At 42.8% G+C, this 21,025-nt stretch overlaps 1 protein-coding gene across 3 annotated transcripts in view; it reads left to right on the forward strand.

Moving 5' to 3' along the window:
* Positions 1-21,025, forward strand: part of Tnn (tenascin N) — a 68,159-nt gene that overhangs the window by 11,957 nt on the left and 35,177 nt on the right. For all 3 annotated transcript variants that reach the window (XM_013520939.1, XM_005374898.2, XM_005374897.2), the window contains exons 5-9: positions 690-875; positions 1,998-2,087; positions 12,390-12,653; positions 17,138-17,401; positions 17,999-18,262. In XM_013520939.1, the coding sequence (XP_013376393.1) occupies positions 690-875; positions 1,998-2,087; positions 12,390-12,653; positions 17,138-17,401; positions 17,999-18,262 (1,068 nt within the window). The remainder of the gene's footprint in view (positions 1-689; positions 876-1,997; positions 2,088-12,389; positions 12,654-17,137; positions 17,402-17,998; positions 18,263-21,025) is intronic.

Genomic DNA, 21,025 nt, shown 5'->3' on the forward strand with positions numbered 1-21,025 from the left:
AACATTCAGCCCTAAGTACTTTGCTGTGAATACAGATGTCATCACTTCTTATTCATAGGACAGATACATGAGGCAGCACAAGTACATTAGAAGAACGTGGGAATACTACAGTCTGATAGAAGGGGCAGCGAAGATACATAGAAAAACCAAGTTAAAAGTCACCTACTTTATTGTTTTTGCCTTAGGTCAATTTTTAGTGGAGAATTTTAGGGAAAGCGCTATATTTGGACCACGGAAGAAGGAGCTGATATAGCAAATTTAAAATGCATGTCCCAGCTTTACATGGAAGGGCCCGTGTATCTCATCTTGAGGTTGTCTCTGAGGGCAGGGACTTGGTAACCAAAGGGTGGGAATTAGAGCAGTCTAAGCCCTGGCTGGGTGCTATGCACGGTTGGCCTGTGAGCTATGGCTCAGGCTTGGCCACAGTCAGCTTGGATAGGAAGGGCTGCATGGCATTTGTTGGGATAGGGGAGCAGAGGTTTCTCAGAACACAGTTTCTTTCCATGGAGAATCTGAAAACAACAGCTAGTTGCTACTTGGATGGCTCTGAGAGCCCCTTGAGCTCTATGTCCTGGGAATGTAGCCATCTCTCAGTGGGGTCAGGAAGCTGACTTGGTAGTTGACAACCTCTTTCATGCCTTTGACCTCTGCTCATCGTTTGCTCTTGCCTTCTGTGACCCCTGGCCTAGATCTTGCTGTGGTTGGCACTGCCTGGGTGACAGAAGAGACTGAGCACTCCCTTGACGTGGAGTGGGAGAATCCCCCAACGGAGGTGGACTACTACAAGCTGCGATATGGCCCGTTGACAGGGCATGAGGTGGCTGAGGTCACTGTACCCAAGAGCCATGAACCCAAGAGCCGATATGACATCACTGGTAAGAGCCAACAAAGGGGATGTGAAGTGATGCTGTGGATGCTGAGGTGGGGACAGTGTGCACAGAGGGTCCTGGGGCCTTCGGAATCGCACTGAAACCCTGACCTCTGAGGCTGCCAGACATGGGCTTGTTTCTGAAGCCTGAGACTGTGTGCTGGCATCCCAGAGCTGGACTCCCAGGGCACCATGTTAACAGAGCACACTTCTGAAATGTCCTCCCAAGTAAGACCCTGCCTGTGTATTAGGATGGATTTGGTAGCAGGAGTGTGTGTGTGTGTGTGTGTGTGTGTGTGTGTGTGTGTGTGTTGAAGTGTAAGGAGGGGGTTGAGATTGCTTTGTTGAGCACGATGCCTGGAAGAATGTGTCAAAAGGCCTGGAGCAGGGACTCTGAGCTAATTCTGCCGAAAGCTGGAACTCAGGAAATGAAGACCCAAGGCTGGGTCCAGTTTTACAATGCTTGAAATTAATACACTTTTCAGGTCCCTCCTTAAAAAAGTCATATACAATCACAGGAAGCTAGTTAGGCACAGTGCTTTGGAAGAAGTCCATGAGACTGAGGGCCCTGAGGGTTATTTGCTGCATGTTAAACCCTTCTTGAATCCTTATCTGCCATCTACTCCCCTCGTTCCTTCTTGAGAGGACATCTCTTGGCATTTTCAACATTTATAGGGTGGATAAGTGGGAGCCCTATACACACTGCTCTCTACCTGCCTTTTACCAGTGGAGTCTGAATATTGTGCCATACGGAAGATTCATTCATGTTGCTTCTATAGAGAAATAACTTTAAAAGAAAGAGGGGTGGAATCTGGGCTAATTATTACAATGAAAAGGAAAGGAACTTTTAAGAGAAGATAATTTTTGAGAGAAGGAAAACATTGGGGCTATAAATAAAATTGAAAGTAAGTTCTAGATGACCCAACAAAAAAACCACACTCCACCAATCACACCTCATCTGTCCCGGTCCTCCCACAATGGACAAGCCCCCTTAATGGGGCTTCTATCCCCCTGATCACGGGAGCAGAACCCCTCATCTATGCCTCACAAGAAGGATCCAAGGGAAGGGCAGTGATGTAAGTGGTTCCAGAGCCTGTCCTCACATCTGGCACTGGCTGCTTGTTTCCAGGTCTGGAGCCTGGGACGGACTATAAGATCACAGTTGTCCCCATAAGAGGAGATCTGGAGGGCAATCCGATACTCCTGAATGGCAGGACAGGTAAGCTATCTGGAGGCACTGTGGGTGTTTATTTATGTTCTTATTCTTATGTGTTTCTTGGATGACTCCTTTCTGAATGAAAGGTCTGGGATTTACATGCAGAGAGATGCTACCCCTTTATGTATGGACATCTATGTGTGTGGGGGGGCAGGCAAACTTCTATTTCAGAGTTTTCTTACCATAGAAAATCTCCCCCCAAACCCTGGTGTCAAGAGAAAAGATGATTTCTGACATCTTAATCTTTACTTATTTCAATCACTTGTTTTAAGGTGTTTATTATCTTGGGCCTGGGGACATAGCTAAGGACAGGTGATCTCTGATTTCATTTTGTTCATGCACTTTGTTTTTTCCTGATACCCACACTTGGACAATCTGCTTTGAAATGTCAAGTGATATTAAAGACTGTGATGTGGGAGAGATGGTTTAGTTAACATTTATATATTGAGAAAATTGATAAAGACAGAATGTTATAAATCATAATTTGTAATTTATTAATGAGAACAGAATTTGAAAATGTTGTAGACATATAGACAAGGCATCTATGTAACTTCATTTTTAAACTTTGCTTGAGCCCATATTGAATTGTGAGCCTCCTGTAATAACTCTGCTCCTGCCTCTCCCATGCTGGGAACCTGTGGTCTAGAATATAAGGAAAATTGGTGGAGGATAATCCTTGGAGCCTTGAAGGGATCTCTGAGTTTTGAGTCTTGCTTGGAAAGTATTTTAGTTCTTTTCAATTTAGTCCTGGAAGCAGCTAGTTGAGGTGGTGAGAATCAGGGAGAGAAGATACAAGGGGTGAGTTCTGTTTTACCTACTTAACAGAGTGCAGATCTGGAGTGTGAAAATTATAGTTGGGTAGTTGTTTGTTTGTTTGGGTACTGGGAACTGAACTCAGGACCTCGCATTTGCCAGGCCTGCCCCTAACTGGGTAGTTTTGAAGGAGGATGTAATGTAATTTGTAAATCGGACAATATAGGTTGTGTTGCCTGTGAGTAGTGACTAATGGAAAGTTTCAGAGTTGGAAAATGGCAAGTACTTCCTTGCTTCTAGTAGTTTTCTCTACAGCTGTGAACTGAGAGTTTACTGTGTACCAGATCTCATACTTCCTAAACACTTTTCATAAATTATCTCATTTAGTTTTCACAGGAATTCTACAGAGTAGGTATTACTATTTTTGTGTCATACATAAGAAAACTAAGGCTTTGAGATGTTAAGCCAAGGATCACCAACTAGGAATGACAGAGCTTGGATTTGAACGCATGTTGTATGAGCTTGAGTCCTTGGGTTTAGCGGAAAGGTAAAGCCCTTCTCAGTTGTACTCCTTGAGGGGATAAATACTTTTTCCTTTCTTATGTAGTCAGTGAAAGACAGAAAAATTCACCTCTGATCCCCAAAATGTGTGTGGGGATTTTCCCCATATATCAAGTAATTCTCCATCAGATGCCAACTGGATGTCCAATTCAGTTTGGTTCGGTTCGGTTTGGTTCTGTTCAGTTCAATTCAAGTGAATGCTGACACTGTCTAACAAGAGAAGGCGAGGCCTCAGCGTCAAAGACTCCTCTGCCTTTGCATTCCAGTCCCATCCAGGTTGCGACCTATATTTCTGACCAACAAACAATAAAGTTATGATTGAGAGTCAGTAAACATGACTTCGTCCTTGGGCTCAGTCAATTTGCTAGAGCAGCTCACAGAACTTGGGGAAATACTCTACTTACATAACTCATGTACTACAGAGGATATTATGAAGGATAAGACAAAAGCTGTGTAGGACAGAGTACTGGAGACGGGGCATAGGACCTTCTAGGCCTCTCTGATCCCAATACTCTGCAGGCATCTCCACATCTTCAGCAGCCAGGAAGCTCTGGAACCCTGTCCTTTGGGTGTTCAGGGCCTGCTTTGGTAGGCATGATGGATTAAATCATTGGCCAGCAGGGAGTAAACATTTTGCACTCCTTTCCACCTTATCTTAAGGACAAGGGAGAGTCTGGCTGAAAGGTCCAAATTTCTAATCACATGGTTTGCTGCCTTTACAACCAGTTCCTCTCCTGAAGATACCTCAGCTATCAATCATGTCTTTCATATACAGAAACAAAAAAGACACCAATCACATTGGAAATGATGAAGGTTTTAGGAGACGTGCCCCAGGAAATGGGGACGAAGACCAAGCATGCATTTCATATTATGCAGTATCACACCTCTCTTCCTTTTTGTCCCTTACAGCTGGTTCATTTTCAAACTGCTTACTCTTTCACTGAAAAACGTCTGAGACTCTTCTTTGCCTTAGAAGAAGGTCTAACTCTTCTTGGCCTCAGTGGGCCTGTCTAACCTAGGTTTGTTATTCTCATTACTTCCTCTAGTTGTCCTGTAGCCAGCCTCTTCTTGGGGTTTCCTGGCACAGAAGACTTATCTATACCTTGTGCACTTGTTTATATGTTACTTCAGCCTAGAAAACCTGTTATTATCTCTACCTATGAATTAATTCAACAAATATTTATTGCTGGGTACAGTTGAGCAGAAGAGACAGGAAACTAACAAAGATGATATATCCTGAAGCCTGCCCTTCAGGGTTCGCTGCTCTGCGCAAGCCTTCTGTGACCACATTAAATGTCAGCAATCTCTGTCTCTGAGTTCCTAGAACATGTAATTGCATGTGGCCTTGAATTGCTAGCTAACCTTTCAAGTATGTGATTCCAACTAGAATATTAGTGACCAAGCAGTGTTTTTATTGCCAATTATATCCCAAAGCAGGATGGGTTTTTTACTGGATTGCAACTAAATCTGTGTCATGTATTCTATTAACATATAAAACAAAAAGACACTATAATTTCTAAGGGCAGGAATTACTTTCAACTGGCTAGACTATTAATTAATTTAAGGGGGAAAATAATCTGTTTCTTATAAACATTTTGTATCTCACAAGATATAAAAAGACCCTGGAATTTCAGGATAGCATGAGGATGTGCAAGAGGAAAGGACACGGCTCAGGTATTTTCCATTTAAAAAGTCACCCTGTGGAATTTGTTAAATCAAACCTTTGTGACCAAGAGTGTATTGAGCTATTAGGGCTGCTTGCCAGAAAAAAAGGTCCATGTCCTTGGACAAGCTCCTGTAACCATCAGCAGCAAAACCAGGTAGCAGCTGGAGCCATGTTTGCAGGACCCAGAGCCAAGAATAATTTTTTAAATTTGGGGAAGGAAAGCATACATCGTTTATGCAGCTCCTACCCTGACTGGTAAGAAGGGTGGGATTATGGGAAGCTGGGGCAAGCTTTGGAATAGGAGGGAGGCCCATCAGAAGGAGTACTTGTTGCTTCTCGATTGATTGGGGTTTACAATTCCAAAAGTTTATAAGAAAACAGGGCATAGTGGGGCACTTAAGTTGAGGTTTGAATATATATTTATAAACGTGAAAAAGTCTTTTTTTTTTTTTTTTTTTTTGGTTTTTCTCTGGTACCGGGAACCGAACTCACGGCCTTGCGCTTGCCAGGCAGGCGCTTTTGCTGCTGAGCTAAATCCCCAGCCCCTAAATGTGAAAAAATCTTATTGTGAGTTCCACCTATACACCATGGTTAACTGATTAACTTCCTGTATCTCCACACTTGTAATTAAATTGTTTATCTCAGAATTTTTTTCTTATCAAACTGACATTACAAAAGGAACAGAGTTGACAGAAAATTCTCACCCTGTTAACACACTCAGTGCAGAGCGCCCTCCAGCAAGGTACAGCTTCCGAAGTGGCTCAGCCTCAAGGACAGTGAGGTTCAGAGAAATCTCTGTGTTTCCCCATCCGCCCTCCCAGCCACAGCTCACAACCAGTGACAAGAAGGGCAGATCTCTAGCCATTGTCCTCAGTTTCTCACTCTGGATAATGAAGATCAGCCTCCCTTTCCCTCCGTTTTTCACCACTGCTGTAGACAGTGAGTATGAAGCAATTGCTTTGTTGTAATTTTACAAGTCCTCAAACTAGTCACTTGTCAGCAATTTTCCCAGAACTTCCCCCCTCAGGCTGTGCTGTCTTAGTTATATTCTCATTGCTGGGACAAAATATCAACACCCACAGTTAAAGGAGAAAAAGTTTATTTTAGCTCACAGTTTATAGAGGTTTCAGTTCATAGTCAGCTGGCTCCAAGGCAGGGCGCCACGGCAGAGGAGCATTGCAGGAGAGAAAGAGTTAATGACAGGGCAGCAAAAAGGGGTGGTGGTGGTGGTGGTGGTGGTGGTGGTCTGGTGCTCAAGAGATGAGGAGGGATATAGACCCTTCTAGGCCATGCCCCAGTGATCCAACTCCTCCAGTCAGGCTTCACCTCCCAACATCTCATTTAGCTATAAACTCATGAGTAGACTAATCCAATGATGAGCTTCCCACAACACCCAGGATCCAATTGCCACCCCAAAGCTCCATCTATGAGCACATGAAGCTCTGGGGGGACATTAGATATAAGCATAATATATGCTATGAAAGAGAAATTTTGCTTCTCTGTCTTTTTACTGATTTCCACACAATGTTCCATTTGAAATGGTCTAGTTTCTAAGATTTTCTTTCCCAAATCCTTTTCTGTTCGAGGATGAGCTCTGGTCACATCCAGAACTCCTGTCTCTCGCATATACCCAACACAAATACCAGAGACTGACAAACAGCAACGATCTCTATCATTTGGGTGACCATTGTATTCTAGAGGGCTTCTGTATATTGTGAAACTTCATAAATATTATCTGTGGTCCTTGTAATAGTATTTTGAGTATTATTTCATTTTATAGATAAGAGAATTAAAGTTTAGGAGACTCAGGGTGCACTAGTGAATAGCTGAGCTGTCACTTGAACTCAAATTCACTGGAGACCACAGTTGCTAACCTTTTCAAAAGAAGAGCTAGAGGAGAGCTGGAAGAAGGGTTGATCTCTGTAAGCACATTCTCTATACATGGTGCCTTCTGAATAATTTTGTTGCTACTATGGGAAGACAGCCACAAAAGGCTGTGAGAAGAAGCCAATGGTTTGCATAGGTACAGGAGTTTAAGGCATCTGTAACATGGTTTCAAGTGATTTGAACACACCTTCAAATCAGTAGCATAGGACCCATCCCGCTATCTTTGGCCCCAAGCTCACATCTCCATAGATTTTATATCCTGGTTGTTCCACTTTATACCAGGCACTGGGTGGTTCAAAGGTGGCCGCTGTGAGTGTAGGAACTGGCTCCTAATGCTGTGGCTGTACGTTGGAGCGTGCAGATGTGCTGTTGAACATTACAGTATAGGCTGCAGCCAGCCATTCCTTACCCAGCCGAGTGCATCTTGCCATATAGTGGGACAAACTTTCTTCATGCAAACAGAGCTCTAATTAGCCCCTTCTACACATTCATATTTTGCAATTATATCTCTTTGAGTTGGGGCTCACCTTTCTTCTAACTAACATATGTACTCAAAGGTAAGTCACCTGTCAAATCTTACAAGTTTCAAAAGCTGGGCATGGTGAGACACACCTGTAATCCTAGCATTTTGGGAGGCTGATGCAGGAGGATCACAAGTTTGAACTCAGCCTGGGCTACTTAATGGCTTAGTGAGACCCTGTCTCAAACTAAAATAAAAACGAGCTGGGCATGTAGCTCAGTGCAGAGGCTTTGTATTCAACCCTCAGTATAAAAAAAAATCTCACAGATATTTCCTTAAATTTCTCTGACTCCTCTGATCATGTAGAACTCCAAGAAAGATCTAGCAGAGCTCCTAATGCCAAGCAGGTAGGAAGTTGCAGCCCGATGAGGAAATCAGGCTGAGGTGGAGAGGGCTTGTCCTGTAGTTGGATGTACAGATGTGACACATCTATGATTTGGCCAGCTTCTGCAACTACTGGGAGACTTTTGCTGTAGAAAAACTATTTAATGATCTGCATATCCTTTCTTGCTGCAGAGGGAGGTTGTGGTGTTATAGAGCAGGTGTACTGTAGGGGTTACACTTCTGAGCTCTTTCCCCATTCTTATGTCTCAGCATTTCATTACTACCTGAAAGTCAAGGAGACCAGCTCCGTGCAGAGCTGCCTTCGGGTTTAAGCTGTTTTTAGGGAATTAAGAGAAAGGAGCGTGGAAGTGTGGAGAGAGCCCTGGGTTCTAGGCTGACGTTGCCTCTAGCTGGCTCTGTGAGCTTGGCAAGGTCATGTTTTTTTCTCTGAGTTAAACTTCCATTCTCCTGTCATACATGGCATGGGATGAGTCTGTTTTGTCTTCCTGTTTTTCATAGCCCAAAGTTCTTTTCCTGGCATTGCTCCACTGTTCCAGTGCTCTGAACTACTGAGGAAAAGTGGTCCGAGGCTCATTGCTGTTTGCTCCGTCTGTCTGTGTGGATACGATGGGCCTCTCAGCACACATAGGCAACGTCCATGCCGCTGAGCTGTGGACCTATGCTGGGGCCTGGCAGTTGCGGGTGTAAGCACTGCTCTGGGGTAGGCAGAGGAGGCGCGAGCACTCTGGGTTGTGTAGATGTGGGTCGCTTTGGAAAGGGTGAGGGCCAGGGACTTCAGGAGCAGGGCTGTTAGGATGCTCTTGTGCTCTTCTTCTCTCGCCCTTACTTTCCCATCCCTCATTCATCCCTCATTCATCCTTGCTTCCCCCAGACTGAGATACTGCCTTTGGAGGGCTCTTGTCATCCTATCACATGCGGCATCATTTCTTGTGCAGAGAGGGACAAGAGTGTAGGGAACAGCGCGCATGCTTTCTCCTGGGCACCCTCTTGAGCCTCCTGCCTCCCTGCAGGGGTCCCTGTGAGTGTGTGCATCTGGCTTGTCCACTTTTCTTTCCCTGGATGCTCGCTCTGCTGGTGGCGGGTCCCCAGGGTCTGTCTCCCAGAAGCAATGGGTCAAGATCATTGTCTCTCCTTAGTTGTTTCTCCAAATTCTAATGTACTGTGGTTGCTGGATTCCAGATTACAGACCACACTTTATTTATGCTTGTTATTAGTAGCGATTCCAGACTAGTGATAGCGCTGCTCAGGATACAGTGGCAGAAAGTAGAAATGTGTAATAGATGGGAACGGGTTTAACGCTTGACTCTATCACTTAATGTGCCTCAAAGCAACCTCTGGGTCCCTTCCTGTCTCTACCTCCTACTGCAAACTCTCCTCCCTCGGTATCCCTATCACTGTAAATGGTCACTCCGTTCTTCAAAGCGCTCAGGCCTGGAAACAACAAATCATTTTTTTGTATCCCACATCAAGTCCATCAGCAGATTTTGACAGCATCACCTTTGCAAATCCCCAAACCCAGCCTTTCTTATGACCTTCATCCCTGCTGCAGCTGTCCAAGGGCCTGCTACCTTGCACATAAACTGTTAAGTAACCTCCTAGGTGACCTCCACTCTTGACCTGCTGTAGTCTGCATAGCAGCTAGAGGGATCTTTTTATCATACAAGACAGAGCACATCATTCTTCTTTGCAAAACCCCAAAGACTTCTCATCTCATTCGATGTAAAAGTCAAAGTTATTACCATGGCCTTCAAGGCCCTCTGCATCCACTCTGCCCTAACCTCGCTGGCCGCACACCTAGCCTCTTGACTTAGTCTGTGCAGGTACACTGGCCTCCTGCTCTTCTCTGAATAGATGAAGCAGGACCTATGGACTTGCTGCTTCTTCCACCTAGAATGAATTTCTCCCCAATTACACCTGGCCAGCTGCCTCATTTCATTTAGGTCTTTGTTCAGATGTAACACCTTCAAGGAGAGGGATCTTTCCTGAATTCCTTGCCTGAAGTCATGAATATTGTTAGCTTATCATTTTCTTTCTCTTTTTGGTGCTGGCGGTTGAATCTAGGGAATACTAAGCACATGGCCCATCACTGGGCTGCACCTCTAGCCCTTGTTCATCATTCTGTTGTCTCTTTACTTGTCCTCATAATACTGTACTCCATGTTTACTGTTTATCTTCTCCCAGGAGAAAGTAAGCTCCGTAAGACAGTCTTTGATTACTGGTTATATTAGTTCCTAAAAGCTATGCTAACAATGTACCAAAACCTGGGAGGCCACAGACAGTACAAATTTTGTTCACAGCTGTGGATATTAAAGTTCTGATATCAAGGTGTCCCCAGGGCTCCCTGTGAAGGCTGGAAGGGTGATTCCCCGCTTGTATCTTCTAGCCTGTGGAATGCCTGTAGTGGGCAACTTTGGTGTTTCTTGATTTGTAGGTACAAGCCATAGGGCTATCCTCTCCTTTTGTGTCTTTATATCTTCATCCTGCTTTGCATGTTTGTCTCTGTGTCCAAATTTCTTCCTTTTACAAGGATGCCAGCCATGTTGGACTAGGTCTATCCTAATGAGGCCGTTTGAACTTTATTATCTCTGTAAAGACAACTCTAAATAAAGTCATATTCTAAGGTATTGGGAGGTGGCTCTCAACATGGTTTTTTCTTTGGTAGAGGGCGCAGTGCAACTTATGACACGACTGAATCCCCAGCGCTAAGTAGACATTCGGTGACTGTGGAGAAGTCAGTGACTCCTAAGCTGAGTGATCTTAAACAGGTTATCTAACATTTCTCGGTCTGCCACGTAGCTACTGGCCTAAAAGTGGTAGCCTTTATTGATTTTCTAAACTGGTGGGTAGGAAATCTGATAAATGCCTTATATTTTTTTCTATGGAATTTGATAAAAGAAGGTATAAAAAGCACCAAACACTTAACATATGCTCAGTGTATGGGCAGTTGATTTACTTAATGAAATAGTCACTGCCTCTGGTGGGGGAACGTAGTTCATCTTTACATACAAATAAAACACTGTGTTCAAGAAAGGTGCATTGAAGCTGATGTTACAGATCGGACCATTTGAAGTTGTATCTTCTCTCTGAAGAGCTCTTGACCAAGAGACCAAGAGCAGCACAAGGAGGAAGGAAAATGTGTAGGTGTTTGAGAGTAAGAAGCTGTTTTGTGTGTCTTTTGATGAGAGGATGCTGATCCGTATGTAGGGAGGCTTGGGTGGAATGCCTCAGCTTTGTTCTGTGGAGCATGTTTATCAGCAGCTTTGAAGGACATGCTCAGATGACTTACTTATAAAACTCTCCAATGATAAGAAGTTGGACAGGAAAGTCAACCTGAAAAAGGTGGTATTGAAAAGACTAAATTATAAATGGATCTATAAAACAAAAATATAACAAGAATAAATGTCAGGCCCAGGAAATATATTATACAGCCATGTTGGACTAGGTCTATCCTAATGATGCCGTTTGAACTTTATTATCTCTGTAAAGACAACTCTAAATAAAGTCATATTCTAAGGTATTGGGAGGTGGCACTCAACATGGTTTTTTCTTTGGTAGAGGGCGCAATGCAACTTATGACACGACATTGGGATAATGTTTCTTAACATGGAGGTTTCCAACCTTTGATATGCATCAGAGTTACTTGAGAGTTTTTATCCTTTTTTGAAACAGAGTCTCTCTGCATAATATAGATTGACCTTGAACTCAAGATGATCTGCCTGAGTGCTGGGATTACAGGCATGTACCACCATGCCCAGCTATTTGAGAGTTTTGAAAGTTTATTTTAAAAATAGAGATGCCAGAACTTAACCAAGACTTTCTGAAATGGAATGACTGGTGGTGGTACTTAGCAGATATTGATAGAAGTTTAGGGTGAGTAGGAACATGTGTGAAAAAGATTAGGGATTTTTTGAGGCCATGGATATGTTTCTGGAAAGCACATGTATGTCTAATATATGACCAGCATATTGTTCTGGGTTCATTTTTTATGAATATAAATGTCACATGGCAGGGATTTCTGAGTGTTTTATTCATTTGTGTGTGCTGAGTGCCATTGCATTCCCTGGCACATAATGATGTGCACTGAATTGTTGCTTTGGGGATTTTTATTTGTAAAAGGAAAGGAAAGGCCTTTCTACACACGTAACTGTCGAGTCTAGAAGCTAAAACAGAAGAAATAGACAAGAGAGGTGAGTTGTTTTGATTTGAGGGAAATTTGAAAGGGGAATGATAAATTCTCTTGTAAACTTGCTGGGTAGTCTCCTAGAAGAGCAATTAGATGGCTGCTGTTTGTCTGTCAAAGGTAGACTCATCTGAAGTGGTTACACTTTAAGGGGTTACACCTGAAGGGGTTTCCTCTAATGTGTTCAGTGATCTGAAAAAAGAATGGATTGTTTTGTTCATCAGGGAGCCCTTTCGTAGAGGTCAGATGTCCACCTGTCAGTGAATCATGGAGAAACTCCCTTGCATTGTGCAGATTACTGAATGAGGCTACCCAGGTGAACTAGATCTTAAAGCAGCTGTGATCTTGACCAGCCAAATGGTTTGTCTAAATTTTTTATGTGTTTTTATGAAGAAATTGATGGCCCAACCAATGTAGTCACAAATCAAGTGACCGAAGACACAGCAGTAGTCTCCTGGAATCCAGTGAAGGCGGACATAGACAAGTACGTGGTGCGCTATATCTCCCCTGATGGAGAGACCAAGGACAGAGAGGTACCCAAGGACCGGAGCAGCACCACCCTGACTGGCCTGAAGCCGGGAGAGGCATACGAAGTCTATGTTTGGGCTGAGAGAGGCAACCAGGGAAGCAAAAAAGCTGACACCAAGGCTCTCACAGGTAATGGAAGAATGGAAGCAGGTTTCCTCAGGGAAAGGAGAAGGTTGATTTTGAATCGGGAGGTCATTGCATTTGACATCAGTTCTTTCATTGGTAGTGATGGGGAAATTTGTAAAGACAATTTTCAGTTTCATAATTATGATTATTTTCCTTTTTTTTCCTTAGCTAAAACTGAAGAAACTAGACTATTTGAAGCGGAAGGTCATTCTTGTTTGGGCTGGAATTCCATATGCAATTTTTTTAGAACAGAGCCAACATCTTCTCATTTTCATTTTTTGAACGTGAAAACTCAAACATCAGACAGACAGTGAATTTGAATACTTACCCCAGTTTGTAGTGGCTGTATAGGCACTTTGCATATAATCTAGAGCTATTTTTCAGACCATGGAAATAGTTTACATCCTCTGAGTCAACAGTCACCAAATGTACTGATTTTGTCTTTACATTTTCAGAAACTTAAGCATCCCCATATTTCCTCCACTCCTTCTGCTCAGTTTGTGCCTGCAGATGTCATAACCTGGCCATTCTTTCCTCTTACATTTCCCCTGGTGCTTCCCTGAATTCAGAGCAGCCTGTTCTTGGTGCCTACTTCAGGTTCCAAAACACTTGACAGGAAATCAGAGGGAAAAGATTCATTTATTATCTGGACACTGAATGTAGAGAGACGATCAGAGAAGCAGGTACATAGTTAAGAACATGGTTTCAGAAGCTTGGCGGTCCACATTTTAATCCCAGTTCTGGCATTTGCTAGTTGAGCGGCTTTGGGCAAGTTACTTCACCTTCATTGTTTAGTTTCTTGTCTGTAAAGCAGCGCCCAAGTGTGTCTACATCAGAGGCCTTTGGGGAGGATTCCATGAGTTGATTCCTAGAAAGTCCCTGACACACAGCAAGTTCTGTACAAGTGATAGGAGCGATTATTTCTTAGAATGGCAATCAGCTTTTGGTCTTTGTATTATTTCGTGAGGCAACACCTCCTGGGTCCCAGTAGGCTTCAGAGAATTGATCTCTTCTCCAGGCAAGAAGAGAACTTGACAGTGAGGATGATGAGACCGAAGTTTATTTAAAATCAGGATCAGCAAACTTTCTGTAAAGGATTAGTTAACATTTTCAGCTTTGAGGACCAAAAAGTTTCAGTTGCAGCTACTCAGCTCTGCCAAGAAAACATGAAAATAACCACAGACAATAAATAACATGTAAATGAACTGTGATGACTAGGTTCCAATAAAACTTTATGTATAAAGATCTGAAGTGTAATCCCAGCATTCTGGGAGGCTCAGGCAGAGGACTGCAAGTTTAAGTCCAGCCTAGGTATCTTAGACTAAGTGAGGTCTTGTCCAATGAATGAATGAGTGATCTGCAGTGATTCAGACTTTGGCTAGAGGACTAGAGACTGCCACCTCCTGGTTTACATTAAACATGACTTTCAGTTTATTAGGATTTTTTAGCATTGTGCAAAGAAAGAGCATGTGGATCAGAATTTCTAAGACAGTGGAGGTTATAGTAGAGAAGAATCTGCTTTCTTTCAGGTACACCACCCCACCCTGGGGGATGTGGCATTGCTGCTGGGCGAGGGGCTTGGGCATGGAGCTGGGCTCTAGGGCAACAAAGATAAGAAACAGAGTTCATAGATGTGTCTTTATGGCATTCACAATCCTCTGGGTATTTAGAACATAACACTGAGTTATGTTCTGGGGCTGGGGATTTAGCTCAGAGGCAAAGTGCCTGCCTGGCAAGCTCAAGGTTGTGAGTTCGGTTCCCAGTACCGGAGAAAAACCAAAAAAAAAAAAAAAAAAAAAAGAACACTGAGTTATGTTCTAAAGGAAATAGATATTCCTGCAGCTCTGGGAGCCTAAGGGGAAAAAAAGGTAGCAACAAAAGCCTGAGGTGTGAGAGAGGTCATGGCAGGCAGTGGGAGGAGAGGACATCTGACGGGAGTCTGGAAGGATGAGGTGAACAGAGGAAGCACAGAGGTGTGAGAATATGGCAGATGAGAGAATTGCAAGTGCTTTTTGTGATGGGTAGATCTGTGAAGTGGTTCAAGAGTGAAGGATGATGCTGGAGCATTAAAACCACCTCAGTCTCAGGAGCTAAGTCTTTCGTCCCTGCATCACAGATGTCTGGATACCCTGAACTCTGTGATCCCAAAGGCCATTCATCTCCCTTCGCTGTGTACTGCACCGAGCTGGCCCGCCATGTCTGGCGAACGATGGGTTATAGGTTGGAAATGCATTTGCTTTCCCAGAAAGCTCAGTTTTTTTAGGAGTTGGTCTTTGAAAAAGGGTGATAAAGACATACCATTTTCTCACTGTATACTAAATGACTTGGATTATTGTACTCTCTCTCAGGGTTTATGCTTTGAGAATAAAAGGTCATTATACTAACAGCTCATATAAACATTTACAGTGCCATATCTCCTTTAGTACCCATCATAGCCTATGAGGTAGGTAGTAATATTTCCTTCTTTGTAGAAGTGAAGAAGCAGAGATTTAAATTACATAATTTGCCACATGTGGGCAACTGGTAAATGGCAGAGGCCAGGTCCTGACCCAGTTGAGCCATATAGAAACCTAGAGTTCACAAGTAGGATTTATTTTTATGGGTCCAGATCTCAGATAACATTAATTTAAAACTCTCCTGTATCTCTAGCTACAGACATAATGTTTTATATGGAAAGAACTGACAACTCCCACTCACAGGGTATTTTCCTTATACTAGAAATATGAAGTGTGACCAAAACATATGGTGGATGTTTAAATTAGACACAAAATTATTATAGTAAAAGACCATTGCCATGGAGCTCCCCCAATGCCCGCCCCCCCTTCAAGCGTACTTAACCCATCACTCTTCCACTTTCTGAAGCAGTTATAGAAGTCCTCCCTTTTTAATGTTAAAGAGAAAAACCCACAAAATTTCAAAACAAGATAATAGGAGGGTAACAATGGTTAATACATTGTGTTTTGTTATCTTTAAATTAGTTACTCAGAGAACAAGATATCAGCATTTAATCATCCAAACAATATTAGCACAAAGCTTTCTTTTCAATGAACTAAGAGGAATTAGTATTATAACTATCTTAACTGTGCGTGTGTGTTTTTCCCTTCTTTCTTTTCTCCATTCCCCCATCCTAGTTTCTCTTTCCTTTTGAAGTTTCTTCCCATTTTACAATATCTATTGTACATTTTGGATCTTATTTACTCTTTCAGCTTCTCACACTAGGGAGACAGTATAATGTTTACACATGTGCATCTGGTTTATTTTACTTATGAGTATGGTCTTGAGATGCATCCATTTACCTGTAAAAGTCTCCAGTTTATACTTCTACAGAAATCCTCTTTCATGAGGGTCTTTAGTTGCACGCTTGTGGCTGCCTCAATGTCCTGAGTTGATTCAAAACATTTACTTTACATGGTCATTTGGGGAAGGCCTGGAAGTCACCTGATGTCAGATCCAGTGAATGAGGTAGATGAAGACACACTGTAGTGCTTTGTTGGACAAAAATTGCCATACCAGAAGTGAAGTGTGACATCAAGTGTTGTGATGGATGAAATCATTTGTCCATTTCTCAGGCTATTTTTTTTTTTTTTACACACATTGTTCCTTGTATTCTCTAATAATCCCTTATACTATTCAGAGTTCACTGTAGTGTCCCTGGGTACAAACTCAGCTCACACAATTCCATCATGGCTGGAAAACACAGTCAACATCACCTTGATGTTGGGTCTTGGCTGATGTGCTTTTTTCGCACAATCACTGGATGAATTTCATTCTGAATCTTGGTCTCAGGATCATAATCATAAAAAAAGTTTCATTTCTCATGATGATATTTCTTAAAAATCTGGAATTGGAAGTGGTAAGATGGTGCAAACCCAATTGAAATCAGTACAATTTCATGATAATGCTTTGTTTGTGATTCATGATTTATGGCATACTTTAAAGCATACCTTCTCTCAACTGTAGCTCACAACTCACTGACTGTATGAACAAGTTGAAACTTGTTACACACTAAGGTTTGAAGCCCTGATTCTCACATTGAAGATCCCCATCTTCTGGTTGGATGGCTCTGAACAGCATTTTCATTGTATTTTTAAAATCATACCTCATATTAGAGCAGATGCAGACATTTGTTGAAATATAGCTGCTTTCAGGTCCAAGGAGTTAAGAAGTGAATGAAAGTATGTTATGTAAATGCTGGGTAAAGGAGAAATTTGTATGTGAAGATCAATTCTTTTTATCCAAAAGCAACTTGTGGGAAAAATTTATAGCATTTCTATATATTGGCTTGATCTGAAAACTACTTCTCATTAAGTGCGAATAGCCCATTCTTGGAATTTCCAAACAGTTGCTTAATTAAACCTATAATTCATCTGAATCATTGGCATACAGCAGAATGAAATTTATTGAGCTCATCATTTTGGCTGTATCTGTGCTGGCTTTTTAGGAACTCCACGGTGTTAAAACTATCCTCTTTTGTATCTTTCCTAAAGAAATTGATAGCCCAGCAAACCTGGTGACTGATCGGGTAACAGAAAATACACTCACTGTCTCCTGGGACCCAGTGGAGGCTGAAATTGACAGGTATGTGGTGAGCTACACCTCTGCCAATGGAGATACCAGGGAGATTCCAGTGGCTAAGGAGCAGACCAGCACTGACCTGATCGGCCTGAGCCCAGGTGTGGAGTACAAAGTCTACGTGTGGGCCGAGAAAGAAGACCGGGAGAGCAAGAAAGCCAACACCCAGGCCCCCACAGGTAACCAGAGAGATATGGTCAATTGGAACTGAAATTTGAGTGTATGGAGTGAAGTGTGCATGGTACCAACGGTTTGGCCTGAGGAGAGATTCTGTAATGAGAAACTTAAAGATGCAAGGCAGGCAGTGGGCTTAAGAAGTGTTCTCTGTGGGCTGCTCTGCCCTGATAGTGATGAGCTTTGTGAAACTACTTGGCCACCAGAAAGGAGAATTTAAGTTGTATAGTAGCAATGTTTTTAGCATATAAGGCCAAGATATAGGGTCTAGTTATTGCAGTCCTTGATAAAGTCATAAATTAGGTATCCTGTTTTCATGTCGGATGTTTAATGGGCAATCTTGATAAGCTACTAAGAAGACATTGTTTCTTTCACATTTTAGGGAGCTGAAAGCCAAGAAAAGGTACCAGGTTTATAACAGTTTGTTCTTTGAAATTGAGAACAAGAGGCTACTTTTTCCCTTGACTCCTACCAGAGACCCAGGGTGGGAATCCCTTTGCTTGGTGCTGAGAACTTTAGAAGATGAAAATCAGGATGATGGGGTGGTGAATGTGCCTTCCACAGCTTCTGAGCTAAGGCTTTTCTCAACATATTTCTTTCAGACATTGACAGTCCTAAAAATCTGGTGACTGACCAGGTGACAGAGAATATGGTCACTGTCTCCTGGGACCCCGTGCAGGCTCCCATTGATAGGTACGTGGTGAGCTATACGTCTGCTGATGGAGAGACCAGGGAGGTTCCAGTAGGGAAGGAACAGCAGAGCACCGTCCTGACAGGCCTGAAGCCAGGCATGGAGTACACATTTCATGTGTGGGCCCAGAAGGGGACCCAGGAGAGCAGGAAGGCCGACACACAGGCCCCTACAGGTAATAGAGTGTGTGTTATCTCTGCGTCATTGCTAAACTCCTTGTCTGCTAGGTTGGTTTTCCTTCTTTGATCTTGTCAGACAGAGAGGCTTCATAGATTAGAGGTTGGTATCTCTCCATAATAAATTATATACCTCTCACTTCCTTTATGACTTCCCTTAGAGTATGTCTCATATTGTACTCTCTAATCCTGGTCTCTAAAGAGTGATGGTTATTGCTCTTGGTCCCTTGTTCTTCTTTGCCTCTTTGCTTTGGCAAAGAATAAATATGAAGAAAGCATAAGCAACTGTCAGGTGGAGAGAGCCGGACTTGAGGATTATAATCCAAAACCAACTTTTTTAACCTTCCACCTATTTAAACCCTTTCTATGATGTTTGTCCTTTTTTTTGCCTTTTGCATGAATATTTAGGCCACAATCATTACAGTTTTTTTCTTTTTATCAGCTAAAAACAAGCAGATGTAGTTCTTGCAAATGCCGTCTTCTTTTTAGTAACATCTATCTCTATGTAATAGTCCATCCTTCATTGAGAGTTGACCATCTGCCCACTAACTGCCCACTATGAGAGGAGAGATGGCTCACCTTCTCTTGTTTCCTGCTTATACTTCGAGCACTATTCTTCCAGTTTGCTAAGTACAATTTCTGACCCGTTTGTGTTTGGCACAGCTGGGAGATGAAAGCTGAGGAGAAGTCAAAGGTCAGGAGGAATAGGGGCGAGCATGAGGAGGAGGAGGAAGAGGAGGAGAAGCCAGAGGTCAAGAGGAAGGGGGTTGAGTGATTGTATGCTGGGATAAACTACCTGATGCTTGCAACTTAAAGGAAGAAAAGTTTATTTTGGCTCACAGTTTCAGAGATTTCAATCCATAATTGGCTGAGGTAGAAATTGCGTTGTGAATGGAGGAGTAAAGCTCCTCATCGATGGCAGCCAGGATGCCAGGAGAGAGAGAGAGAGAGAGAAGGAGAGAGAGAGAGAGGGAGAGAGAGAGGGAGAAAGAAAGAGAGAAAAAGAAAAAGTGGGAGAGGAAGAGGAAGAGGAAGAGAAAGAAACAGACACAGACACAGGAAGGGCTAGGAAAAGAATATACCTTGGCTGGTCACTCCCTTAGTCACTCCTACTCTCCATTCTAACCAGGCTCACCTCTGAAATTGAGACTTTTGGGAGATCATTTTATATGTAAATCATAACATTCCACCCTGTCCCCCAGAAGCTCATGTCCATCTCATTGTGTAAAACACATTTACTCATCTGTAAAAGTTAACAAAGTATTAACAGTTTCAGCATTGCTGAAAAGTCTTAAGTCTCCTCTGAGAGTCAAGGCAAATTCCTAGCTGTGGGCCACAATATGAGATAAAAAAGAAAGTTAAACACTTTCAATGTACAGTTGTACAGGGTAAGCAGTCCCACTCCAAAGATGAGGACTAGGGGAGTAAAGTGGTATCAAAGCAAAGCAAGAATGAAACCCAGCAGGGCATACACTAAGTCCTCAGCTCCATGGTAAAAACCTGGGGCAAGTTGTGCTCCAAAGCCTTTGAGCAGCCCTGTTCTAAGGCCTTGCTGATTGAAGCCCACATGGCTTCTCTCTTGGCCTGACTCTTTCCTCAGCAGATAATTCATGTTCCTGGAATTTCCAACATCCTATGGTTTCCATTGCACCTTCAGCTTTGCTCTCATAGCGTCACACATTTCCCTCTCGGGACACACTGGCTAGCCACTCAAACCTTCCTTTGAAATATGGTGGACACTTCCACGACCCCACAACTCTCGCATTCTATATGCCTGAAGAACCAGCAGCACATGGATGATGCCAAGGTCTGCTATCAACTCAAGAAGTAATCTGGCCCCCTTTGACACAATGGCCTCTGAGTGTGTAGATAGCTGGATGTAGGGATGCACTTTTCTAGGCAACCTTGAGTGAACAGAGCATCCTGGGGCTTTTTTCTCAAATCGAGGACTTTCAAAGGAGCTTATCCTCTTACACACTTGAGCTTTTGAAGGATGAAGTCTGGCCAGTTACTGAGATGCCTTTAAGCCACCTTTCCTACTGTCCTGATAGAAAGTACTTGGCTTCTTTTTAATGCTAATCTTTTCAGCAACCATACTCTCCTTGATCCAAACTTTGCAAGTGCTTTTTTTCTGATGAAACTGTAAAATTTTCAAATCACTCATCTCTGCTTTTTGTTTGATTCTTACTATAAATCTGGCTAAAAGGAACCAGCAGTATCCAGGCCATAGTCTGAATGTTGGGCTGCATTGACAGTTTTTTCTGCTAGATCAGTTACCACTGCCCTTAATCTCAGTCTCCTACAAAGTGTCAGGACATGGGAAAAATTAAGATACAATTTTTGCTAGAGGTTAATGCAGGAGGCCTTTAGTTCAGTTGCCAATGGAATCCTTGTTCCCTACTGAAACCTCCTTATCCTGGCCTTTACTGTCTACATTTCTGTCAGCATTTTGGCCTTCTGAGCTCTGACCAGAATCATCTATTAGGCTCTACTTACATCATTCTAGGGCTTCTTTAGCCTTCATCTGCAAAGCTTACCAGACTCTTGCTGATCAGTTCCAAAGGCTTGTAAGCCACATGGTCAGGTACAATTCACAGCACTGACCTGACTGCTGGTATCTGTTTTTTGTATTAGTCACTTTTCCATCACTGGGACAAAATGCTTGACACCCATAATTTAAAGGAGGAGAGGTTTATTTTGGCTAACAGTTTTGGAGGTTTCAGTCAATGGTCATGTGGCTCTGAGGCAGAAACAGCATGGTC

Source organism: Chinchilla lanigera, unplaced genomic scaffold (genome assembly GCF_000276665.1).
Source record: "Chinchilla lanigera isolate Chin_1 unplaced genomic scaffold, ChiLan1.0 scaffold00005, whole genome shotgun sequence".
In the NCBI taxonomy this organism is placed as follows: domain Eukaryota; kingdom Metazoa; phylum Chordata; class Mammalia; order Rodentia; family Chinchillidae; genus Chinchilla; species Chinchilla lanigera.